Source organism: Ovis canadensis, chromosome 6, assembly GCF_042477335.2.
Source record: "Ovis canadensis isolate MfBH-ARS-UI-01 breed Bighorn chromosome 6, ARS-UI_OviCan_v2, whole genome shotgun sequence".
In the NCBI taxonomy this organism is placed as follows: Eukaryota; Metazoa; Chordata; class Mammalia; order Artiodactyla; family Bovidae; genus Ovis; species Ovis canadensis.
The window spans coordinates 131087592-131113789 of record NC_091250.1 but is presented as its reverse complement, the minus strand read 5'-3'; the positions used below and the strand labels follow the sequence as shown (position 1 = coordinate 131113789).

Sequence of the window (26198 nt, the reverse complement as noted above, 5' to 3'; positions counted from 1 at the left end):
ATAAAGCTTCAGGAAGGTAGCGATCCCAAGGTGGGAAGAGTCTTTCTAAATCAGGCATTAGAAAGTATAGCTAGGGGAAGATCCTACATGCGTTGGATCAACTAACCCTGCTGAGCGCGTGTGCCCAGAGCCTGGGCCCTGCAACAGCAGAAGTCAGCTCTGTGAGAAGTCGTGGACGGCGACAAAGAGCAGCCCCCGCTCGCTGCAGCTGGGGAAAACCTGCATGTAGCCAAGCAGACCTCAGTTCAGTTCAGTCGCTCAGTCGTGTCCGACTCTTTGCGGCCCTGTGAACCACGGCAAGCCAAGCTTCCCTGTCCATCACCAACTCCCGGAGTTTACTCAAACTCATGTCCACTGAGTCAGTGATGCCACCCAACTATCTCATCCTCAGTCGTCCTCTTCTCCTCCCGCCTTCCATCTTTCCCAGCATCAGGGTTTATTCAAATGAGTCAGCTCTTCGCATCAGGTGGCCAAAGTATTGGAGTTTCAGCTTCAACGTCAGTCCTTCCAATGAACACCCAGGACTGATCTCCTTTAGGATGGACTGGTTGGATCTCCTAGCAGTCCAAGGGACTCTCAAGAGTCTTCTCCAACACCACAGTTCAAAAGCATCAATTCTTCTGCACCCAGCTTTCTTCATGGTCCAACTCTCACATCCATACATGACCACTGGAAAAACCATAGCCTTGACTAGACGGACCTTTGTTGGCAAAGTAATGTCTCTGCTTTTGAATATACTATCTAGATTGGTCATAACCTTTCTTCCAAAGACCTAGTGAAGCCAATAAATAAATAAGCACATAGACAATAAATACCAGTAGCCAGGAAGGAAAAGAAGGGTAAACTGGGCTATTAAACAAACCCATCAAAGCACACCAATTCAAGAGTGGAGATGCAAACTACAGAGAAAGGGAAGGTATTTTCAGCGCAAAAAAGACAAACGAGCTCATTTCTACAGGGCATAAAAGAACCACCAAGCAATGAGAAAAAGGCCATTCTAGAGACTAACAGGCAAGAAGCGAAAGGCTCTGCACCAGAGAGGAATCTAATCGACCAGCGATGCTGGCAGAGCTTCCCTGCCTCCCAGGAGTCTTGGAGTCACAAGCCGAAACCCACAGCTCCGGCTCCGTGGCCACGGGATGCCTCCCATGCAAAGCGGACCACAGCAAGTGCTGCTGAGGGTGTGAAGCAGCAGGAACCCTCGTACGCACGGTGGGGGAGCGCAAGTTAGCGAAACCACTTTGTAAAGCTTGTATTTCTACCCAGAGGGGACATCCATGCACCCGGTGACCTTGAAGTTTTTACTCCTAGAAATGCACCCAGCAGAAATGAATGCCCAGTCATCAGAGACACACACTCACACCGATGCTCAGGGCTGCGTGGCCTGGGGCCAGGGGGTGGGCACGGCCCTGAGCTGCAAATAGCCTGGGTGTCCATCACCAGGAGGCCGGATCTCGTGGACCGGACACGCTACAATGATGAGCATCGGTAGCTACTGTGGAGGAAACTCACAACACGATATTCCGAGGAAGACTCCAGTGAGGGTGTGAGGTGGGATCCCATCTGAATAGTGAAAGGTGCAGGCAAAACTCGCCTCGCATTGAGTGACGCAGACGGAGGAGGTAACACCTCAAAGCAAGGGGAGGAAGCAGCGACTGCGGTGTGAGGGGAGGAGGGGGCATCGGGGAGGGGCTGCAGGTGGTCTGGGGCCGGCGGGGCTCTGCTCGGGACTCGGCAGTGGGAGGCTGGTGCGGCTCTGTCTCCGGATGGTGCACTCCACCGCGGGCGGGTCCTTTCCTGCCTGTGTCATGCTTCACAGGGAATAAATTTTGAAAAAATTAAACCATTTCAAGCACGTCAGCTTGCCTGTCACACCTTGGGCTTCCGTTAGAAAACATTTACTTGAGGAAACACTTCAAAGAAAATGAAAAAGAAATGATAAAAGAAGTCGACACTGAATCCAAGAAAGGTGGGCGTCACATGACATGCGGTGTGAAAGGAGTCGTGTACAACACGGTGCGCCGACGGACGGGACGATGGGGAGCAGGGCGGGCACGCGGTGTGTGCACGCCCACGTGCCTGTGCGTGTATTCACGCGTGCGTAGTCATGTGTGCTATGGGCACACACACGTGTGTGTATTCGCCTGTGTGCCGTGTGCACAGTCACGTGTGCAGTGGGCACATTCTGTGCATCCTGGTTGTGTTTGCCCTGGCTTGGAGAGCCCGGGGGTACCGGGGGTTCAGGACGTCAGCGAGGACTTGGGCAATCAGTGGGTGAGGGGTAAGGTGAGGGGCTCCTCCTCGGAGCCCTGGGGGGCCCAGAGTGGGGGCCTCGTTTGAAGTAGGGGGAGGGAACGGGGCAGAGGCTGGGGCTGGCGGGTGTGAGGAGGAGGGTCCGTTCCCCCTGGAGGCTCCCCTGCCTGGGGGTGTCCCTGGAGGCTGCCGCGGGTCTTGGGCAGGGCTTGGTGATAAAGGAGCAGCACATGGCCGCCCCATCTGCAATGACGCTTGCAGGTGGGGGCGGCACTTGCTCCTGGGGTTCAGAGAAACGCATGGCAATGATGAAGGTGGTGCCCTCCCCTCCCCGGGTCCTGCCCCTGGCACCTGGTCTTCCTTGATGTGGAACTGGGGGTCTGGTCTGCAGTGATGCGGCAAGCGTGGGCCCAGGAGGGTTTTCCCCAAGCATCTGCTCTGCTGTGGGCACTGAACTGGCTCTGGGGACACGGCTGGGACCTCAGACACGTTCACGGTTCGCCTGATCCTGGAGCTGGCCTTCTGGGGTAGGGAGCGGTCAGCGTGGAGCTGATCAATGGGACAGGCGGGATGCGGGAGAGGTGGATGGCCTTCTGAGATGGTCTGGGGTTCCTGCCCTCAGGGATCACAAGTAGGCTGACTGAACAAAGCCCCTGACTGTCACGGCGCTCAGGGTCAGGGTCACCGCTGAAGTCCAGGTGTGGCCAGGGCAGGTTCCGCTGGGGGTCTCCAGGGGAGACCTCATTTTCAGCTTCCAGAGGCGCCCACAGTCTTCAACCCCTTTCTCACGTCACCCCGACCTCGTGTCTTGTCTGACCCTCCTGCCTCTTTCTCTAAGGACCCTGTGGTCACGTGCCCGGGCCCCGGAGAATCCAGGATCTTATATCGGATCACACCTGCAAGCTCCTTTGGGCCAGGTGAGCTGACATGACAGGTTCTCCGGGGCTATGATGTGGACACTTTGGAGACCACTTCTCAGCCCGTCACGAAGAAGATGGTCAGTAGAAAGAAGCAGACACAGAGCAGCCTGGAGTAGATCCCAGGAGAAGGGCACTTCCATAGAGGCGGGGAAAGCGCGGGGGATGAGACCAGAGCCAGACCCCGAAAGACAGCAGAACTGTGGACCGAGGTCAGGGCAGCCACGGGGCAGCGAGCATGGAGACGAGCATCCGAGCCTGTGGGCGGAGGGGAGGCGTGAACAGGAGGCGGGAGGCTGCCTGACACAGACCCGGAGCTGGGCAGTGTTGGCAGGCGGGCCCCAGCCGACCCCCCAGGCGCCGCTGCTCAAGTCTGGGGCAGCCATGCCAGGCCCCCTGCTGTTTCCCTCGCATCTCACCCATTCCAGAACTTCCATCTTTGGTCGTTGTGTTCTGGATTCACTAATCCCGGAGGGAAAGGGGAGGAGGATGCCTTGCAGGTCCGTAGCTCACAGGAACAACAGCCATCCACCTCCAGAACGCTGGCTCCTGGAGCTCCCGGCCTGGGCCCCACACACTCGGACAGATGGATGCTTGTCCGTCTGCAGCTGTGGCCACAGCTGTCTGCTCCCGCTCAGCCCTGTGCCCTGCAGGAGCCAGTCCCTGGCTCACATGTGACCCCATGTCCTTCTCCCCTTTGGGCCTCAGTTTCAGCCTCTGTGCAATGGGTTGTTTGAACCAGGGAAGCTGTGATGCCCCCTTCCAGTCCGGTCCATCTAGAGATCCAGGTGTTTTGGACGGGGGTGGAAATCCCAAAGCCAGAAGTGGGGGCTGGGGCTTCTGACCTTCTCAGAACCCTGTTTTCAGCTCCCAGGACACAGAGCAGGGGAGCAGAGGGGTGGAGGGCTTGCGTCAGGAGCCTGAGGGTTGCACAATGGCTCGGGCGGCAGCTGGCAGGCTCTGAAAAAGTTGTTTTTCACCAGGATCCGCTGAAACAGCTGCAGAGAGGCCAGGTCTGCCTGGCTGGTGGTCGTCAGGGCTGAGTGGCAGACAGGGATCAGAGGCCTCGACCCTCACAGAGCCTGCTGCTGCAGAGCCAGCCCAGGGGCAGGTGAGTGGGTCTCCTCCAGCCTCAGGCAAGGGGTCCCTCCGCCCCAGTAGTGGTATCCGTGGGCCTCCCTGAAGGCTGAAGCACAAAGTCAAGGGCGCCCACAGACAGGCAGCGAAGGGCTGAGCTGAGACCCCAGCCCAGGCCTGAGCTGAGACCCTCGCATCCCACCTCCCATTTCACACACAGATGGCCTGAGGTCGCAGAGGGCCGGGTAGCCCTGTTCCCCAGGGCCTGGTGCAGGAAGTGACCGGATATGAAGTGATATTTTGGGCACTCTGGGGCCAGACTGTGAGTCAGGAACCTCCTTTGTGACTTCTTTTTTTTTTTTTCTGATTACACACAGGGCTTGCAGGACCTTAGTTCCCTGACCGGGGACAGGACTCTTGCCCCCTAAGTGAAAGTGCCAGTTCCTAACCACTGGACCGCCAGGGAAGCCCCCCTGTGCGACATTTAATTTGACACTTGCTGCAGCAAAGCAGCTTTGGGGCCAGACGGGCCTCAGCCCCCCGCTTCGGGGCCACAGTCACGACTGCCCTCCAAACACGAGGGTTTCTGGGTGGTGGTGGAAGTGGGGGGCGATGCTGATGGGCTGGTCATCATTAACGCCCGCAGAGACGATGTCAGGGAGCCTGGCGCACCCCAGCGCCAGACCTCAGGGGAAGATGGTTCTGGACAATGCCCGGAGGGCACTGGTGACCATCCTGGGCACTTGCGAGTATGTGATGCCCCTGGGCCTCTGGGCAGGCGACGCGCACCCTGCTGTCTGTCTCTCCAAGTCTCAGGCGGGGACGGCCGGCCATGTTCCCCCTACACCCGAACTTCTGAGGACGCCTGCGGCCGCAAGGGACAGTTCTGGGCTCAGGGCTCCCTCTGGGGCCTGGGGGCCCCCTCTGGGCCCAGAGGACACTAACTCCGCCCTCTGGAAGGAGGGCAGGGGGGACCAGCACTGCCACCAGCTTTCCACCTGCACAGCTCTTCACAGAGGCTCAGCCAGCTTTGTCACCCCCTGATCCCTCCAGCACAACACCCACAGGCCTGTGTGTTTCCCTTGCTTCCCCGCTCCCTTCCTCCCGACCGGCGCCGCTGCGCCAAGGACTGGACTGTGTCCCCCAGTTTCACAAGCGGAAGCCCTCCCTATCCTCAGCGTCGCGGGAAGTGGAGGCAAGGCCTTGGGGGAACGAGCAGGGTTAGACGAGGCGGGGAGCTTCACGGTGGGATTACCACCCCTGTAGGAAGGGACTCCAGTCCTCTCCTGCCCCCTCCCCATTCCCACCCCTACCCCTGCCTCCTGGGCATAGAGCCATCAGCAACCTCTGCCAGGCCAGGAAGCAGCTCTCACCAGGAATCGAACTGACCCCCTTGATCGCGGGCCCCAGAGCCCTCTCAGACACCTGGCCCCATTCAAGTCCAAGCCTCCGCTCTGAGTGCCCTACTTCCCGCTTATCGTCCGGCCAAGCCCAGGCCCCCAGGCCAGCGGCCTTGATCTGGACAGATGGCCCAGCTCCCCCGGGCTCCCCACCCCCAGGGGGAACCACGTGGCCACTGGGCACACTGTCAGGGGGCCGGAGATGGAGAACAAGGACCAAGCTCTGTGTGCCGTTGTGGATGTGCAAAGCAGGGGCCCGCTCAGGGCCGGTGAGAGCAGGGACCTCAGCAAGTGGACTGACCCTGGGCATCAGGACTGCTCCGGATTGGACAGTGGATGGGGGGAAGGGGCGGGGGGTGAGATGGCACAGGCCTGCTCTGTGGGGATGGGCTGGTCCACCCTGGGTGGGCGAGTGGCATGGGGGCTGGCTGCAAGGTGGGTGGTCCCACAGTGCGGGCTGGGCCAGGCTCCGGGGAGGTGCCCGGACAGTTCCGGAGGACACTGGCTGCGGGGTGGGCTGTGGTAGGAGCCCGCTCAGGGTGGACGGGGTGTGGGGGTGGGCTGGCTGGTGGGTGGCAGGCACCACTGTGTGGTGGGGCTGGGAGGGGCCTTGCAGGGTGGCCTCTGTGCCCAGCCCCCTCCTTCCTCAGCAGGCCCTGGACGTGGCCTGGCAGCTGGGGAGTGTGCTCTGTTCTGTGATCGTCTGAACCCTGGGATTGCAAGACTAGGCTGGTGAACGGGATCACAGCATCATCAGACGCGCTCGGGTTCTTTTACGGCTGTGGGTGCTGAGAGCTCTTCAGTCTGACTCCCTATCCACCCCCACTCCATTTGTCCAGCCGGCCTGTGGCCACACAGCCCCCTCAGCCCCTCCAGCCCCCCACCCTCTGGGCCCATCTCCCACGAGTCCCTCTAGGTACTGAGCGGGATTCCAGCTACCTCCGTGGCCATCCGAGGCTAGCTCCTAAAATTAGCCCCCTTGGCGGGTCATTTAAGTTTGGACCTGTCGAATCTCAGGCTTTAGGAGCTGGGAAAGCGTGACATCTGTAGTTCCCCCACCCCCGAGGGACAAGCTGGCTGGGTCACACAGAGGCCAGCTGGGGGCAGGCCCTGCTGCTCTGAGAGGTTTGGACCAAAGGGGTCTCCATCTTTCCAGGATGGTGGTCCAGAACTCTGGGCTGGGCTCTCCTTCTCAGCCTGGATCAGTGCCCCTTACCCTCCTGCTCATGCGACCCTGGGGGCGGGCTCTGGGTGACTTCACAGCTCTCGGTCCCTGCCGGCAGCCCCTGCTGGGGTCCCGGGCAGCTGACTTTGCTCCGCCCTCCCTGGTACTGCCTCGAGCCCCCTTGCTGGGCGGTCTGCAGTGGGGATGACCCAGGGAGACTTCACCCCACGGCCTGACCGGGCGTGCACTGCACACTCAGTGGGCTCGCTGCTGCCAGCCAGACCCCTCTCCAAGTGGCCAGGAGGCCACTGCCAGGAGGTGGGTGGTCTCAGGACCCTCCTGTGTCAGGGGAGAGGCTCCTGCAATGGGGAGGGGAGGCATCTTGCTGGGGACCAGGGGCCAGGAGTCAAAGTGGGGAGCCTGGGGCTGAGGGCAGGCCGGCTGGGGCATGGCGATGCTCAGGCGCTGCTCCTGGCGGTGGACCCCCGCCCTCTCTGTGCCTGCTGACGGATGGGTGGGCTCTGGGTCAGGAGAAACTGTGCAGCAGCGGGCAGGGGGCCCCAGACACGCCCTTGCTGGCTCAGAACCACGTGCTTGTAAACTTTAATTTCCATACAGTAGAGAGACACACAGTACAAGCAACCGGGGACCGGGCTGCACTGGGGAGCTCACGGAGCCGCCCGGAAACAGGCTCCCCGCCGAGAGGGGGCGCCATGAGTCCCCGTTGCCCACAGAACAGCTGGGGAGGCCAGCGGCTCAGTCCTCGCCTCCCCTTGCCCGCGGGTCCCCGCTTCCTCCGCAGCCCCCACCCCACCCCAGGGTCTTCTCCAGGAGGACAGGCCAGCCTCCCGGGAGGTGGGGGTGGGAGTTACTCTCTGCTCCCTCTCTGCTTGCTTCTCTCCCACCTGGGAGGCCAGGGCTGGTCGCCAAGCCCTAGGGCTCGGCTAGGTCGTCAGGGGACCCTTCACAGTGCCAGCTGCCGGCCAGACCCGCCACACCGGACTCCTCAGTGGGAGCAGGTGAGCCAGGCAGACAGCCCTGGTCATTTAAGGTGATAGGCGCTGTGCTGGGTTGGGGGGCGGGCAGAGGGGCACCCCAGGGAGAGGAGGAGGCTGGGGGCCTGAGACCTGATCAGTGAGAGCTAGGGAGGTGCGGATGGGGAAGGAACGGCAGGCGTTTACAGAGAAGTACCCTTCGGACGGGTGCAAAGGCAGGAAGGCGGGAGAGAGGAGGGGCTTTGGGGGGAATACGAGAGTCTTCTAGATCTGGGAATGTGGGGGGCCCCCCGGAGCATTTGGGGGTGGGGTGGGGGACACCGTGATGCGGCTGAGATGCGGGCCCCCGGCCAAGCCCAGCCAGCCTGTGGCTCCGGTCCTGGACGCCGGGAAGAGTCTGCTGGCTGTGCTGAGGACCGACCCGGGTCCTTCGTCCTGATCCCGTGAGGGGCAGCGGCTCTGGAGGGAGACAGCCCAAGGGGCCCCCGGTCCTTGGCGGTGGGCTGGGTGGGGGAGATGGCCCTGCCTTCACAGGACCACCTCGGGTGCGATGCTGAAGAGCAGGTCGTCGTTGCCACGCCGCACCTCCAGCAGCAGGGCCGACTCGGTCAGCACAGCCTCCTGCAGCTCGCTCGAGTCAGCCAGGGGCCGCCCGTTGACCTTGACAATGATGTCTCCATCCTGGATGCCCCCCCTGCCAACAGGAGAGAGAGGTGGTCACAGCTCATCCCTGAGAGGCTGGGGCCGGGGTGCCTCTAACAGCCGCAGGTTTAAGGAAAGTCATTGCAACAGGCGAGGACAGGGCCGTGACTGCCAGGCTCTCACCCCGGCAGAGGCCACTGTCCAACCACCGGCTAGCACTTTGTCGGTTGACTTTACTGCACAGCAGAGGGACTGGGGTCACGTTCTGGCTGTGGCCTCCCCACCTGGGCCAGGGACGCAGCCCCGTGAGCCTCGGCTCTCGCCGCTGCAGCCCTGGATGCGGATACTCTTGGCAAATTACAGCGAGGTCCGGGGTATCGATTCCACCACACTGCAGTTACTAAGACTTTCCTGTTAGGGCTGGAGCGAGCGAGGCCAGCCCCCTTCTGCACCTGACTTGCCATGACCTCCCCCTCCATCCAGAGGGCAGGCAGGGTGGCACCAAGGTCAGGTTCACGAGTGACAGGACCCAGATCCACACGGGCTAGCTGCATGACCTCGGAGGACTAGCTGCATGACCTCGGAGGACTGACTGCGTCAAGGCTCAGTCTTCCCGTCTGAGCAATGGGACGGGAGCCCACACCTCGCAGGCTGCAGTGAGGAGCCCCTGAGGGGACACACCTGCAACGCCCAGCTCACGACCCAGCCTGGGTCAGCCGCAGCCACCGTCGCCACCAAGCTCCCCTGTCCGGGGCACCCTGCATGTGGCCACTCTCCCTGACGCTGCCTGCTACCCCAGAACCCCCATAGAGAGCCTGAGTTGGGGGTGATTATTCTTTGGCATCACAGATCTGTATCTTGACAATTTTTACTGCAGGGCGGCTGCGGGCTGAGCACGCGTGCCATGTTCAGGGCAGGAAAACTCCAGGGATCTGCGTCTTCCAGCCCAGCGCACAAAACAGAGAAAACGGGTCCTGTTGGGTTGAAGGGGCTGGGGGACCCTCCTGCCTGGCTCCACTGTCCCCCCCGAGGGGCCCCAGACCCTACATGGGCCACTTCTTGCTCCTGAAGCTACAGTTTAGAAGCAGGATGCAAAGGAGCCCACCCACTGCACAGACGGACGCCAGGGAGGAGGAGGGGCGGGCGCTCGTCCAGAGCCGGTCCAGGGCACGGGCTCACGCGTGCCATCACCCCCCAAGCCTGCTTCAGGCCACCAGGCTGCAACATTCGACCTTTCTGTCACGCTCAGTTTCCGAGAAGGCAAGGCCTTGTTCCCTAACTGATCTTGACAGTGTCCCGTGGGGCAGGAAGAGTAGGCAGTCATACCCATTTTGCTGATGAGGAACCTGGCCAGGAAAGACCCAGGCTGACCCGTAAGGCTGATGAGAGTCAGGCTGGCATGCAGGTCTCAACTTGGGGGGTGCGGACCTCTACTACACTGTCTCTCTAGACCCAAAGGGAAGGACATTCTGGGCCAAGGAGGGGACGGCCTTCACCCTCCAGCCTGAGCCCAGCTTAGAGGACTGGCCAGGATCCCGCCTGCCACTTTCACATTACACCACGTTGCCAGGACGCTCAAGGTCATGCAAGGTCAGTGAAGTCCGGCCCAGGTCCCAAGCCCACCCGCCCAGCCTCCTTGCTTCCTCTGGTGGAGCCTACCTCTGAGAAGGTGAATTCGGAACAACCTCTTGCACATAAATCCCACTGCTGACTGCCGGGAAGTCCGGGTTACTGGCCTTTAGCTCCTCCACCAAACTGAAAAGACAGTTCCACTGTTAAGGCGCTTCTGGGCCTCTGAGCTGACTCTTCAGTACAAAGCTGCCCCTCGTCCCCTCCTCCACCCGGGACGAGGAGTCTCCTCTGACCCCACGCTGCCGGGTCCTGCCACTGGCCACTCTGGGTTGTCACTGGTTCTTGCCTGTGACCCCCACTCAGCTCGGGCTCCTCGAAAGAACTCTGTGAGGGTGAATGATTGGAAGCGTGGAGAGGGGAGAGTGACGGACAGATGGGAGGACGAGCGGGAGGAGGGGTGAGGAGGGAAGGAGAGGAAGAGGGATGTGTGATCAGATGGCAGGATGGAGGGAAGGAAAGAGCGATGGACAGATGGGCAGACGGCAGGAGGGCGAACAGACAACGGATGGGCGCGGAGAGACAGGAGGCTGGAAGGGAGGCGGGGTGGACGGATGGCGGGACGGAAGAGAAATATAGCACCTTTAGACGGTGACTTGGCACATTGGTCTTGATTCCAAATCGCTTTCAGATTTACTCCCTAGAGGAACGGTTGCCGACACAGGCACGAATGTCATCTTAGGGACCGCGTGGGTGGGAGGGTCACTCAGGTGAGCTGGGTTCTCCCCAGGTCTCCCCAGCGCAGTGACCTCTTCCTTCTCCAAACCCCTGGACTTTGCATCTTCTTCGCTTCTGCCTCCCTTCCCTCCTCCCTGTCCCTCCTCTTCCCCAGCCCCTCCCCTATTTCACGCACTCAGAATTGCAGACACCTGCCGTGTTATAGTCCTGGCCCTGGGGGTAAGCAGGACCCAGCCCTTGCTCACAAAAAGCTCGTGGCCACGGCTGGGGGTGGGCAGGTCTGCCACCGGGGGACCCAGTGCAAGCTGGGGAGGGAAGCGCAGCTGTGCAAGAGAGGAGACATCTCCTCCCCTCGAAGTGGCCTCCGGGGAGGCAGAATGGTGTCCCATTCCCAGAATTCACATCTGCTCAGGCCTCAGAATGTGACCTTGTTTGGACATAGGGACTTGGCTGATGCGGCTGGTTAAGAATCTCGAGATGAGATTAGCCTGACTTAGGGTGGTCCCGAAACCCAATGGCTGGTGTTTTTATCAGAGAAAGAAGAGGGAGAAGGCAGCAGGGGCCACCCTCCTTGGACCAGCCCAGCTCCTGTGTGATCAGGCGCTCAGAGTCACCTCTCCCCACGTGGCTGCTCTTGAGAGTCTGCGAGATATCCTGGCTCTAATCTGGGGGCTTTGTGCCCACCATGCAATGAGAAAGGCAGAGCTTGTAGCGATGCAAATGCAACCAAAGAACCACCAGAAGCTGGGAGATGCAAGGAAGGACCCTTCCTCGAAGCATCCAGGGAGCGCAGCCCTGGTGACCCCTTGAGTTTGGACTGAGGGCTTCCAGAACTGTTGACAGAAAAACATTTCTGTTGTTTTAAACCACTAACTTGGGGGTTCTTTGTTTTGGTAGCCCCAGGAAAACTAATCTGGGATGCTTCCTGGAGGAGGAGCACCTGAAAGGAGTCCTTTGGATCAGGCTGAGTGGGAAAGGCGTTCCAGGCTGAGGGACTGACCTGAACAAAGGCTCAGAAGCCTGGTGCGTGGCCCATGGGAGCACCTGCTGGTGGGCAGGCCCGCTGGGGCCAGGGCCCGGGAGGAGGGCGGGGGTGAGGGGCGGCGGGCGCCAGCGTCCTTCGGACACTCACCTTGGCGTGATGGTCCGCATCCGGATGCCGATGAAGCGCTTCTTCCAGTCTGGAGACAGAGCATTGGAGCTCGGTTAGAGCCGCCGTGGGAGCCTTAGTGCTCCCCGAGGGGCCTGGCCAGGGAGCAGAGGGCAGCAGGGGCCACCCTCCTGGGCCCAGCCTGGCTCCTACATCACCAGGTGCCCAGAGGCACCTCTCCCCACGTGGCTACTCCTGAGGGCCTGGGAGAGGTCCTGGTTCCGATCTGGGGGCTTCGGGCCCACCCTCATCATCAGGCACCATTCACCCACTTCAGCTCTGATATCTGCTCTCTTGCTGGTCCCCTCCACCCGACCCCAGTGGAAAGCGGAGCTCCAGCCCCCATCCCACAGGCTCCCCAAGTCGCCTTGCTCTGATCTGAACTGGTCACCTTCTCCTGCCTTCTCCCAAAACCAGATATTAATTGATAACACCCAGTGAGCTCTAACGGCGTGGCAGGCCCCCTGGCTGGAGCAATATAAACACAGAAGGCTGAGGTGGTAGCTCTGTGACCCCAGCCTCTCCAGTCTGTGACTTAGCAGATGCCTTAGACTCCAAAACAACCTCACACAGTCTAACCCTAAACCTGGTGAAGGACGGGGAAGCCTGGCACACTGCAGTCCAAGGGGCCACAAGGAGTCGGGCATGACTGAGCAGCCGAACAGCAACAGCAAGCGCTAAACAAGTCTCAGCACGTTTTAAAAATGTCGTGTCACAAAAATGCGCTCCCTGGCCGCAGAGGAACTGACCCACAAGGTGTCTACAAGGTTCACAATAACTGGGAAAGTAAATATACAGACTTCTAAATAACCCAACTCTAAGGAATAGAGCAAAAGAGAAATTAGAAAGCATTTTAAATTGAAAAAACAAAATACAACGTACCGAGCGTCGTGGGATGGAGGTCAAGCAGTACTTAGAGGGAGATTAATAGCACTGAAGTACCAATATCAGGAAAAAAGAAAGATATCAAATCAGTGACTTCAGCCTTCTCCTTAAAACTAGAAAAAGATCAAATGAAATCTAATGCAAGCAGAAGAAAAGAAATAATAAAGAACAGAAATCAAAGAAGTAGAAAATGGAAAAAGCGGAGAAAATAAATGAAAACCAAAAGTTGATTTTTTGTAATCAGATACGTTTTTAGCCAGACTAACTGGCGGGGGGTGGGGGGGGGGGAAGACAATGATCAATATCGGGAATGGGAGAGGTGACGTCACTACAGATTATACAGGTATTAAGAAGATAAGAGACTAATATGAACAACTAGATCTCAGTAAACTGGACGACAGAGGTAAACGGAACAAATTTCTTGAAAATTTCAGACTACGAGAGTTCCCTCAAGAGGCAACAGACAGCCTCCGTAGCCCTATATGGGCTTCCCTAGTGACTCAGACGGTAAAGAATCTGTCTGTGATGCAGGAAGCCTGGATTCCATCCCCAGGTCAGGAAGATCCCTTGAAGAAGGGAACGGCAACCCACTCCAGTATTCTTGCCTGGAGAATGCCATGGACAGAGGAGCCTGGTGGGCTACAGTCCACGGGACTGCAAAGAGTCAGACAAGACGGAAAGCCTAACACTTTTTATAGCCCCGTACCTAGGGAGGAAATTGAAGTAGTTAAAAATCTCGCCACAAAGTAACTTCAAGCCCAGATGGTCTTACAGGAGAATTCTGACGCCTAAGGAAGACATATATCAGCTCTGCACGAACGGTTCCGCAAAACTGAAAGGAGTGACTATTTCGGTGATTCTTTGACTAATAATAAGAAATGTATGCATGTTTTGGTCTTCATCCAGGGTTCCTAACACATAGCTCCTAAAACTTTTGTACTTCCCTAAAGTGATCAGATTTCTAAGGGACATTTTTTTCTCACAGCTACTGAAATAGTTCCCAGACCCCTAAAGGTGAAGTTGTTATTGTTGGTCAGTCACTAAGTCGTGCCCGACTCTTTGCAGCCCCATGGACTGCAGCACGCCAGGCTTCCCTGTGCCTCACCATCTCCTGGAGTTTGCTCAAACTCATGTTCATTGAGTCGATGATGCCATCCAACCATCGCGTCCTCTGTTGTCCCCTTCTCCTCCTATCCTCAATCTTTCCTAACATCAGGGTCTTTTCCAGCGTGACAGCTCTTTGCATCAGGTGGCCAAAATCCTGGAGTTTCAGCTTCAGCATCAGTCCTTCCAATGACTATTCCATTGTTGATTCCCTTTAGGATTGCCTGGTTTGATCTCTTTGCTGTCCATGGACTCTCAAGGATCTCCAGCACCACGTTTTGAAAGCATCAATTCTTTGGTGCTCAGCACTTTTGTTTTTTTGGGCGCTCAGCCTTCCTTATGGTCTAACTCTCACATGGTTTTTCATTATGCACAAGTCCCTTTCAATCACATTTGACTTTAATCAATGAGGTGACCTTTGGAAAGTCCCTAAGGGTGTCTGTTGGTTGCAAGGGGAACCGACCACGTAACTGGAGGATTGGAACGTTTCTCCTCAGCCTTCTCTGCCTTGCTTCGGGGAGAGGAGATGAACTAGAGGTTGGATCAATTGCCAGTGGCTAATAACTTATTCAGAGGCTTCCCTTGTGGCTCAGATGCTAGTGTCCGTCTGCAATGCAGGAGACCCAGCTTCAACCCCTAGGTCGGGGAGATCCCCTGGAGGAGGGCATGGCAATCCACTCTGGTATTCTTGCCTGGAGAACCTCGTGGACAGAGAAGCTACGGTCGACAGTAGACGGGCGACAGGCTGTGGGGTCGCACAGAGTCGAACATGACTGAGCAACTAACGCATACACAGCAGCTTAGCCAACCATGCCCACATCACGCGGCCGCCACAGAAACCCAGAACGATGGGTATGAAGAGCTTCTGGGTTGGGGATCTTGTGGAGGTGCACCCAGAGACCACGGGCTCCGCATCCTTCCCTCACACCTTGCCCTGTGCATCTCTTTCATCAGGCTGTTCCTGAGACATATCCTTTACAATGAACTGTTATCTGTTGAGAAAACAGTTTTCCTGCTCTAGCAAACGATCCAACCCAAGAAAGGTGTCATGCGCAATTCTGGTTTAGAGTCACAGTGTGCAATGGGCCTCTGAAGGCAGGGCTGGGGGCAGTCATAGGACCAAGCCCTTAACTTGTGGGGTCTGATGCTATCTCCAGGCAGACAGTGTCAGAATGGAGTTAAATTGTAAGACACCCAGCTTGGCAGGGAGAAACCCCACTTATTGCTGACAGGATGTGTCAGAAGTAAAACAGCCCTGCAGTGGAAAATGGACAGTAGAAGAGACGGACAGGGGGACTGTTTTTCCTAAGCCACTTCTCAGCTCATTATCCCAACACCAGAACCAGAAAGAGAACTAGACCCACATTCCTCATGAAGATAGATGTGGAAAGTCTTGAAATGCTTTCAGCAAATCAAGCCTAGCAATATATAAAGCAGGATAATACATCACGACTAAGTGAGGTCTATTCCAGGAATGCAAGGATAGTTTAATATTATAAAACCAACCAAAGGAATTTACCATATCAAAAGATGAAGAAGAAAAACCATCAACTCAAAAACTAGATAGATAAAAAGAGGCAGGAGGGGTGGATGCATGAATGAGCAGGAGGAAGGATGGAAGGAAGGAAAGCAAGAAAAAGAAGGGAGAAAGGAAAGACAGGTGGATGAAGGGATGAGTGGATGGATGGCTGAGCTGGTGCGTGGGTGGGATGGTGGGTGGAAGGATGGATGGCTGAGCTGGTGCGTGGGTGGGATGGTGGGTGGAAGGATGGATGGGTGGGTTGGTGAGTAGGTGGATGGGGTGGTGGGTGGGAGGGCAGATGGGTTAATAGGATAGAAGGAAGTTCTGTCTGGGTCTGGCAACTATGGAGTGGCTCAGGCAAGTGAAACCTGGGGGCCACCACCTTAGAGGCGGGAGGTGAGATGGATGATCCCCAGCCAGAGGGGACCGTCTAGAGGGGTGGGGGTGGTCATCGTCATGAGGTGAGGAGAGGATGGGAGAGAGGCTGAGGTATCCCGGGTGGGGGTCTCGGCACATCAGGGTGGGCTGGGGGGTGGGTGCCATCACAGAGCACTGTGGGATCCCCTGGCCCTGCTGGAGGCGGTGAGCTCAGCCCTGGGACAGCGCTCCTGACCCCACGTGGGGGCTCCGTACCTTTGCCGGTCTTGTCCTGGAACTCTGAGAGGAAGCGTGTGATGCGGTCCGAGGGGATGGCAAAGGAGATGCCGGCCGCGACCTTGAGCGTGTTGATGCCAATGACCTCACCGTCCTGGGGAGGAGATCAGAGCGGGCGGTCACTCTGAGAGCCCAAGTGGCCGCTGCCCTCAGCGGCAGAGCAGCGTGTCCGTGGGACTTGGCTCCCAGATGGGGGCCCTCCCTGAGAAGCTCCCTAAAGGTGCTCCAGGGTCCAAGTCTGAGTCAGGGACCCCCACCTTTCCTGCCATTTGCCTCCACACCTGACCCCCTAGCTGCATCACTGCAGAGTGTTGGCCTGGGAAGCTACAGTCTGCCCCCTAGAAGCTGTGCCTACTGACCGAGGACGCCCCCAGCCAGCCTTCTGAGGGGCTGGAGCCAAGAGGGATGTGGTGAGGACTGAGGGACCCTCTATCCTCTCTTTCAAGAAGCAGGGTGGGGGGACGTGGGGCCAGGGCAGCCCCCAGCATCCTCCGCTGTCTGTCCCTTTCAACCTGGGCTCCCTCCCTGTCCTGCCTGCCCCCCACATAAGGAGGCAGGGGCAGCTTGGCCTGATCTGCCACCTGAGACCCCACTCCTGGACGCAGCTCCTCCCAGGGGTGCCCAACAGACACCCCTGCCCCAGAGCTCCTGCAGGACCCCGCCTGTGTCTATCCTTACATGGCCCAGACACCAGCCCCAGGGAGCCTGGGGGCCGAGGTGCGTGGCAAGCCCAGCTCCTCTCCCATCAGCATGATGTCGAGGGGACCGGCCCCTGACCCGTGTCCCCTGCCCCAGGCCCACCACAGGCACCGGGTCCTGCTGCTCTGAGAACTCCCTTGCTCCTCTGACGGCACCAGCTCCCTCGGGGGCAGCACATGCTTGGGGTCACATCCTCCTCCAGGGCCCGCAGACTGTTGGGTGTGAAGGCGCGAGGGCCGTGTTCTGGGTCCCAAGTCCCCATCAAGGCTGTGCCGCCCACCCCAGTGTGAACAGGGCCCCAGGAAACCCGAGGCTCCCGCCCCCAGGGGACACTCACCAGGTTCACCAGTGGTCCCCCGGAGTTCCCGTACTGCAGGGAGGAAATGCACGTCAGCCAGGCCCGCACCTCCCCTCCCGGAGGCCTTCTGAAGCTTTTTCTTTAGAAACTACCATCCAACCAGCCCAGAAACACGTAATTGAATTTCCTCCCCCAATAGGGTTGAATGGAGAAGGAAATGGCAACCCACTCCATTATTCTTGCCTGGAAAATTCCACGGATAGAGGAGCCTGGCAGGCTACAGTCCGTGGGGTCGCAGAGTCAGACACGACTGAAGCGACTTAGCACAACACGCTTCAAAGGCCTCAGTGCCCATTCCACAGACAAGAAGGCTGAGGCCCACAGTGGCTGAGTGCACAGCCGTCTCTGATCATCGGGGTCTGAGCTGGCCGGTGCTGTCCAACCAGACCTCACGGGCTCCCTCCAGCCTCTCATCCGTGTCTCTGCCCTCCCCAGTGGATGCAGGACAGGGCACCGCTTCTCATCCCACTGGCATCGAGAAGGCTTTCAGAGACCAACACTTCCCAGAAGAGGGTCTAAACCATGGCAGAGCAGAGGTGGCGGGTGCTGGGTGTCTGGGCAAAGGGCTTCGTGAATGCAAGAAGTGGCATCCAATAAAATAATAACAGTAGCAGCAATAATAGTGGTAATGATGTTGATGGGGTGAGTGATTGAGGCAAAGATGTTTCTGAGGTCTTGGCTGCATTTCCATGACTCTGAAGGGCTGGCGTAGATCAGGGCTGCGGCCTCTAAGGCTGCGAGGGCCGGCCTGGTGCCCACGGGCAGAACTCCCGGGAGCCAGAGCTCCACTTAATGTAAAGAAAGAACTTCCAGCTGGTGGACATTGGAGAGATAGAGGGGCTCTGGGGGGGCGGGGCCCTGTGGGCGGGGCTCCGGGGACCGGCCTTGAGGCCGCTGTGCGGACTCACGTTGATGATGGCGTCCGTCTGGATGTAGTCCATGTCCGAGTCCCGGAGGCCCAGCTCCCGGCCATCCCGCTGGGCTGTGCTGACGATGCCAGTGGTCACCGTGTTCTGCAGGGCGAAGGGGCTGCCGATGGCCACCACGAACTCGCCAGGCCGCAGGTCTGCCGAGTGGCCCAGGAGCAGCGCCGGGAGCTTTTTCTGGGGGTGGAGGGAGGCAGGGAGGACAGGGAAGGGAAGCTCAGTGGTGGGCCTTTGGTGGGACCAGAGCCAAATTATGGCCAGGCCCCCGGCAGGGTGGTCCCTGGAGCAGCAGAGCCATCAGGGTGCAGGTGACCCTTGGGGCCAGCAGACCCAGGGCTGGGCATTCGCAGAGCAGGGCCTCAGCCCACCAGCGACCACAGGTCTCCCCAAGGCAGGCCACGGGTCCACGTCAGGGAGGACACAGAAAGGTCTGGCTGGGCACAGCCAGGAGGCACAGCCACGCCCAGATCCCAGGGGCCTCTGCTGACTCTGGAGGTCAGAAGGCAGACCCTGAGCCACAGACCCTCAGGACCGCGGGCTCCATCCATCTGGCCTCTCCTCCCATGTCAGGAGCATCCCCTGTGTACTGTCTGCCTCCAAGTCAAGTAAGAAGTTTTCTGTTTTCCACAGCAGCTCTTGATAAAGCAGGAAAAATGCTGTGCACAGAAGTGAGGGTTAAGGAGGCGTTGAGCAGCTGTGCCCACGTGGGAGGCATGGAGCCTCAATGCGCCACGTTCTGTGCTGCTGGGCAGTGAAGCCTCTGCAAGAGGCACACGAGGTCCCAGGTGAGGACCTAGGAAGTGGCATCTGGGATGAGGACCCAGAGGGGACAAAGCAGGTCAGCAGCTTTCCCCAAAGCCCAGTTTAATGCAGGGCTGGGGGCTGAGAGTCAGACTGCGGTCAGGAGAACCCCATCTGGGCACCAGGGTACCTGGTCTTACTGACCCTGCCAGCATCTTTGGTGGCTGCTAAGATGCACCCCTCCACTCCCCAGGGGGGGATTCCAGTGCCTGGAAGGGGAGAGACCCAGCGGCCGCCCACCCAGGGCTCTGAACGGCTCTGCCTCTCCCCACAGGGGTCCTCGGGCAGGGGGCGCATACTATGGCCCTCGGCCAAATCCAGCCAGATCCAGCAGCCTCTTCTGTAAACACATCTTTCCCTGGACTGCAGCCCAGCCATCTGTCTGGCCTGTGGCTGCCTTCCCAGGACCGTTCCGAGTGGAGAGGTCGCGACAGAGACCACGGGGCCTGCAAAGTCTACGTCGCTCACTGTCCGCGCTTCACGGAAAGCGTCTGCCAACCTCTGACCTTGAGTACGGCCTTCCCGTCGCCCCCAGTTTCCCCGCCTCCAACATAGAGGTGGTGCCCCGGGCTCAGGAACAACTGTCACAGGGCTCCGAAAGTGGGCGAGGGTCTCCCTTAGGATAATTTCGTGGAGTCACTGAATTCCCTCTCGCCTGACCAGGCGAGAGGAGGCCTCCTTGCAAGACATTGATCATCTCAAGTCCTGGCAACTTTTATTCAGAAAGAGCAGAAGCTGGGTGCAAGCTCAACCAAGCTGGACTCGCCAGCCCACATGGGCCCCCACCCCCACGCCACCGCCGCCGCCTCCATGGACTTCATGGCGTGGGCTGGGCACAGGTCAACCCAGGTGAGCCCACGGTGCCCCATGGAGCTGGGACCATGAAGCTGAGCAGCAAGAAGCATGCAGGAGGGAGTCACCCCTTCTGTGACCCCCAGGGGGACAGTGGCATCTCCAGGAATAGGCCCAGGAGGGACAATGGAAGTGTCCCCAGCCTTGGAGACCCTCCACCCTCCATGTGGGAGCGGCATATTTCCTGGACGGCAGCCTGCTCTGCCCTGCATGGGCCACTTAGGGCCCTGCAGGGCGGTGTCCAGATATCGGGGTTGTAGTCTGACTAGACCCAAGACTAGGACATGTTGCCAGTCCCCAGGGGCCTCGGTTCCTCTGAGTGTCTGACGGGAAAGTGGGGCTGAGAGGTCCCTGAGCCCCAGGGTCCAGGAAGGGCTCCCCCCCCTACTCACCTTGGGGTGGATCTTGATGGTGGCGATGTCCGACTTCTTGTCGATGTCCTTGATGGTGGCCTCGTAGGTGTCACCATTCTGCAGCTGCACCTTGAGCTGCTGCCGGCCTGAGACGGTGTTGGTGCTGGACACCACGTGAGCGTTGGTGACAATCAAGCCCGCTTCCGACATGATGAAGCCTGAGCCGCTGGACAGGGGCACATTGCGGCCAAACAGAGGGTGTCTGTGGGGGAGGCAGGTGGGTGGGCTGGGTCAGGACTTGGGTGGGGGCAGCCACAGCCAGGGTCTGGGGGAAACGAGCATCCACCAGGCCTTAGGATTGAATCCTGGCTCTGCCACCTATTGGCTGTGGCCTTGGCCAGTCGTTAAGTCTGGACCCATTTCACAGCCACAGAGAGGGCGACAATGGCCTGTGACTTGCCATTTGCGAGGACGAGATGTGAGGCCTGTGAATGTCAGCTCCGTGACAACGCAGCAGGCACTTCCTGCCCTGGAGCCAGACAGACCAGGATTGTAACCTTGAGTCCAATCCCCACTTACACCTGCCTGACTGTGGACAGCCAGGGGGCGGACCCCTCTGGGCCTCAGTCTCCCCATCTGGGAAATGGGCCCATACCACCTGCTCCACCAAGCAGGTGCAGGCAGTCGGTCAACAAGCCATAGGGAAGACAGGAGGATGTGCACACAGCTCCACGGGACTCAGCAGGCCCTCGGGGAATGTCAGCTTCCTAATCTCCAGCTGCACAGAGAGAGGGTCATAAACACTGAGGGGCCCATGCTCCCACCTCCCTCTGGCACCTTGGTTGCCTGCCCTGAAGCCCTGGAAGGCTCAGGGCCTTCCCGGGGGAGGGTCGCCACTGTCTCTGGGGCCGCAGTGCAGGGTCTGGACGGGGCAGGTCAAGCATGCCTGAGGCTGCTGGACAGACACCAGCCATAAAGGGTCTAACTGTGTGTGTGTGTGTGTGTGTGTGTGTGTGTGTTTGGGGGCGGGGATGGGGAAGGGCGGGGAGGAAGAACAGAGAGGATCTCTGGGAAGCGCAGAAACGCCACCTCCCCAGCAGGTCAGGGACTACCAAGGTCACCAAGAGTGCCCACGGAGCCAGAGACCGAGTCCCACCGTGCTCACGGCCGGCCTACAAGAGAGAGAGGCCCTCCAGTTCACAGGTGGGGAAACAAGGCCTTCAGGCGCCTGGGTCAGTGGAGGTGGTGTCAGCCCCTTTCCTGGATGAGGAGACTGAGGCTCAGAGCGGTCAGCCTCCTGCCCACAGTCAGTTCACAGGTGGTGACCCAGGCCTGGTGACATGAACCAGCCTCCCGGGTCAGGGGAGGTGGTGTCAGCCCATTTCCTGGATGAGGAGACTGAGGCTCAGAGAGGTCAGCCTCCTGCCCACAGTCAGTTCACAGGTGGGGACCCCGGCCCAGGGACACGAACCAGCCGCCCGGGTCAGGCAGGGGAAGGGCAGAGCCAGGCTTTGACCTGGGCAGCCTGGCCACTCAGCCCCTCCAGTGGTGACCAGAGCATCTGTCTGCTCAGGCCTGAGACCAGCTCCTGCCTCCACCCGGTTCCGTGCAGTTCCCTGAGCAGTGGCTGCACCCAATTTCGGGGCCTGCCGGGTGCAGGATTCGCCTCGGGTCTGAGGAAGAGCCCCAGGCAGTCCAGGGCCCCTCCCTGTGCACTCGGAGGTCACAGCCGGAGGTGCCTGTGCTGGAGGACCACGCTGCCCGTGTCTGGGATGGTGCCCACCTCGGCCTCACCCTGCCCCCACCCCAAGACTTCAGCCTCCAAGGAAGGCTGGACCCACCATTGCGGCCTCCCACTGTAGTCAGCAACTATCTGGTTCAAGGGCTGGTGTCTGGAAGGACGCTGCCCCCCAACAACCACCTGCAAGGCCAAGGACGGGCCATTCACACATTGGGCTGTCGTTTCCTTAGAGACACATTTCAGGGTCTGGGGCCCGTGGGAAAGGCAGTGAGGGGTCAGGGTGTTGCAGGGGGATGGGCTTGGCTCTGAGATGCCAGAGACCTGGGGGGGAGCCCTGAGCCTGGGGCAGCTGCCTGGGCCACTGTTTCCACATCCAGAAATGGGAGCATGGGACCCTGCCTTCCCGACCCGTGGGAGGGCCTCGGAGTACGGTGCAGCTGCTGTCGGTCAGCGCTGAGGTATGGGCTGCTGGGCCTGGCTGTCTCCTCCGGGAGGCGGCACCAGGCCGGGGCGATGGGAGAAGCTCAGGAGGGCAGGAAGGGCAGCCCGTGCGGCGACGGGCACAGAGCAGGTTCCGAGGACCGTGCTGAGCTCGCACCAGGCATCTGCTCAGCCCCTAGGCCTCCAGAGGTTGGGGGCGGGATGCAGGTGCTCCCACTGATCAAGCTCCACGGCCAGCGGGCAGGGGCGGGGTCCCGTGCCGGGGTCAGGAGTCAGTGTGGGAGCGATTCTGCCCACTCCTGGCCCCCTGCTCGGGGTGGGGTTGGGGGCGGGTTGCCTCGTCCCCTGTGCTTTGGGGGGCTTGATGACGCTGGCTGCCCCCACTGCTTGGGGAAAGCTGTGAAGTCAAGTCAAGCGAGGCCCCGGGGTTGTGGCCGAGGCCTTGGCGATGGTCCCCTCGGGCAGCATGGCATGCAAGAGGCTGGCTCCCTCTGACCCCAACAGGATGGAAGGGGAGTGTCTGACCCTATGTGTCCCGTCTGGGCCCCTGCCAGCCCCCTCCACACACAGCGGCCGTGAGGTTAAGACAGAGCTGCAGTGTCGAAGTTGGTCTGGGAGGAGACCCCAGGATTCTGTGGGAGCCGGGGGTTTGCAGGGCGGTATCAGCTCAGACAGCCCTCGTGACCCTGCAGCAGCCGCTACAGCTGGGTCAAGTGCGAGCTGCTTTCTGCCTCCTTAGGCCACTTGGTCAGGGTCGGGGAGGGGCGTCCTCCCCAGGGCAACAGCGACCAGGAAGTCTGAGCAGGGTCCGCTGGACTCCACAGCCACTCTCGTCTCTACTGGCCCCCTTCCCCCCAGTGCTGGGATCGAGTCTAGTCTGGGCCCAGCAGATGGTGGGGTGGGGGTAGGAGGGGCTCCACGCACCTCAGGAAGAGCTCTATGTGGACCACAGCCGGCGCGATCTTCTCCACCACATCGGCAATGAAGTTGAACTTGTACCGTGGGCTGGTCAGCTGGTGGAGACCTGTACTGGCAGGAAGAACCAGGTGCATTAGTGAGGCCCAGACCTCCAGGCACAGGGCTCGCTTCTCCCAAGGGTGGCGGACGCCGGGCTTCCCCACCTTATATCGCCAGGGCCGCCGGGAGGCTCCGAGAGGTCAGGACACTTACGCTAGGACACGTAGCACTCACAGAAAGTTCGGGCTGGACCTATCTGGGCCAGCTGCCAAGGGCCCTTGCCCTTTCTCTCCTAGACAGCAGTGTGCTGGTGTGAGGAAACTGTCCCCCACCCCAGCTTGCAGCTCTGGCCTGTCCCTGCAGGCCCTGGGCCTGTGCAGTGGTTGGACAAGGTCACGGCCGAAGCCCCCGGCCATGGGGTGGCCCCCTCCTGGGCCGCGTCGGGCTGCCGCCGTCTGAGTTGCCAGGGCCCCTCCACGTGTGTGCCAAGCTTGGCCCGGCCCCAGGATGTCCTGCCAGGCAGCTCGCGACCTTCCCTGGAGCTTTCACTGGCTCAGATTTCTGCTGCCATCAGCAGCCGCCTGCCGGGACCACAGGCCTGAGGTATGTGGGTGCCACGAGACCCACTCCCCTTGGTCTCCCTGTGGGCACATGTGCTGGGGTCTCCCAGGTCCTCCACTAGACAGCAGGGTCATCTGTAGCCCGTGCTGCTCAGCACTGCTTCTAAGAGGCTCCCAGGGCCCGAAAGGAGCAACGGGCTGGGCTCCAGCTGTGTGGCTTCAGGCAAATCGCTTACAGTCTCTGGGCCTCTCCACCCCTGCCCGCTCCAGAGAGCTGAGGGAACAGGCCGTGACTTGCAAACCTTAAGGCTCCCCGAAGTTGCTGAGTAAAGAGGGCTCAGCCCGTAAAGCCCAGCCCCGCAGCTGAGGGTCTCTGCGAAGTGACTGGACACCAGGATCTAGAGAAAATCTGGTTTTTCCTGACTGTCCAAAGGGACGGGAAGGAGCGCAGGCCCACGGTCGGGGCCTCGGAAACCTCTGTGGACAAGTGAGGTCCCCACCCACAGCCGGACTCATCTCCCCAGCTGTCCAGGGGGCAGCCAGGGCAGGGGTCATCAGTTCCATCCCGAAGGTAGAAAAACAGAAACTCCGTTGGAGGAGAGCCAGGCTCTGGACGGGGCCACAGATCTCCCTTAGGTGACCCTTAGGCCACCCACCTTAGGGACCCCCTCCCTGCTGGATCCCCTACTCAAGGCCCTGACTGTGCATTAAAGCCTGACTGGGACTCGGGGCCCAGAAGAGAGCTTGCCTTGGGCTCTGTGGTCAGGGGAGGCGAGGAGGGCCCACCCTACTGATCCTGTGATGTCTGCCTCTCAATCAGCCCATGGTCACTGACCGTTCAGGGCCCAGCCTCCCGCGGTCAGCCTGAATCAAAGGCCGCCTGTCCAGGGTGGCCGGAGCCTAGCTGGGATGTGCCCCACTCTTGGCTCCTTGACGATCAAACGGCGGGCCGCCAGGGACCCCCTGCAGAGGCGGAGCCCAGTGGAGGGGTAGCATTTCAGGTTCAGAGGTCATGGTCAGAGACCTGGGGCCCACCCCGGCCAGGGCTCTGTGGCTCCCAGCACACACAGGTGCCCAGCACGCTTATTTCCATGTGGATTGCTAGTGGTCCCCGAAATTCTGGAGGAGAAGCTACTGGCCAGCTAGCCCGTGGAGGCTGAGCCTAGCTCTGCGGCCCTGCCCAAGGGCGCTGGGAACCTGCATTCATGTCTGCCTTCAGGGCGGAGGGGCCACTTCAGGTTCTGCCGTCTCACAAATTTCTCCCCTACCAGGCAACCCCCCTGTCCCCAAGGTTCCCGGACAACCCAGGCAGCGGAGGGCTTGGCACTAGGCCTGGATATTCTTTAGTCTGGGCTCGTGCCCACCCCCACTCTGCACTGGGGCGGGCAAGGCCAGGTGTCGCCCCTCCCGGTGGGGCCACTCACCCCCAGGCCCTGCTCTGTCACCCGCTGTCTGTGCCTCCTCCTGCCCGCATCTCTCCCGAGCCCTCCCCACCACGATGCTCCGGCCCGTCCCAGGTGTAGCTCAAGCCCCTCCTCCTCCAGGCAGCTCCCCCACCCCCGCCAGCAGGTTCCTCCAGATCCTCCCTGGGGCTCCCGGCATAAGACCGGTCTGCTGCCCTCGCTCTCATGGGGTGCCGAGCACCTTCTGGGCACACAGCCCGTGCTGGGAACGGGCCAGTGACCGGCCAGTCCCAGCACCGTGCGACCAGCGATGGGACCGAGGCAGGCCTGGGGTGTGCTGTGGAGTCCAGTGCCTGGAAGGGCGCACTGAGTTGGGGGAGCAGAGGTGCAAAGACACAGCATGAGGGCAGCTCCGGGTGGATCTGGCTGAGCACAAACTAGGCCCAGTGTGAACAAGGCAGAGAAGGGTGAGAGCATCCGGCCAGAAGAGGCCGTGCCACCACACAACCCTGTCCCCGGCCTTGGGGACCCCGTCCCCGACCTCAGGGACACTGACTCCATCCCCGACCTCAGGGACCCCGTCCCCGACCTCAGGGACTGACTCTATCCCCAATCTCAGGGACTCTGACTCCATCCCCGACCTCAGGGACCCCATCTCCGACCTCAGGGACACTGACTCCATCCCCGACCTCAGGGACTCTCACTCCATCCCTGACCTCAGGGACCCCGTTCCCCATCTCAGGGACCCCATCCCCAACCTCAGGGGCCCTGTCCCCGACCTCAGGGACCCCATCCCTGACCTCAGGGACTTCATCCCTAACCTCTGGGACTCTGACTCCATCCCCGATCTCAGGGACTCCACAGCTTTAGGCACATCTGCTCCCCACTGGCTGACCCTGCCCAGCAGGTCCTGCCAGCTGGCAGAGCGTGCCCTGAGCTGCCCAAGCCGCTGAGGCGCTGACCCGGCTGCCCGCAGATCCAGACCGCATATGGACCGTCCCCCAGATGCTCTCCTTTCCAATGCAGCCTCTCCAGA

The 26198-nt window shown here is 60.1% G+C and overlaps 1 protein-coding gene across 1 annotated transcript in view; it reads right to left on the bottom strand.

The window, feature by feature from the left end:
• Window positions 1-7399: 7399 nt before the first annotated feature.
• Window positions 7400-26198, bottom strand: part of HTRA3 (HtrA serine peptidase 3) — a 29812-nt gene continuing 11013 nt past the window's right edge. The window contains exons 2-9 of the mRNA XM_069593271.1: window positions 23167-23266; window positions 20100-20322; window positions 18037-18231; window positions 17108-17140; window positions 16051-16165; window positions 11889-11937; window positions 10109-10204; window positions 7400-8501 (exon numbers count right to left, since the gene is read on the bottom strand). Of these exons, the coding sequence (XP_069449372.1) occupies window positions 8336-8501; window positions 10109-10204; window positions 11889-11937; window positions 16051-16165; window positions 17108-17140; window positions 18037-18231; window positions 20100-20322; window positions 23167-23266 (977 nt within the window). The 3' untranslated portion in view covers window positions 7400-8335. The remainder of the gene's footprint in view (window positions 8502-10108; window positions 10205-11888; window positions 11938-16050; window positions 16166-17107; window positions 17141-18036; window positions 18232-20099; window positions 20323-23166; window positions 23267-26198) is intronic.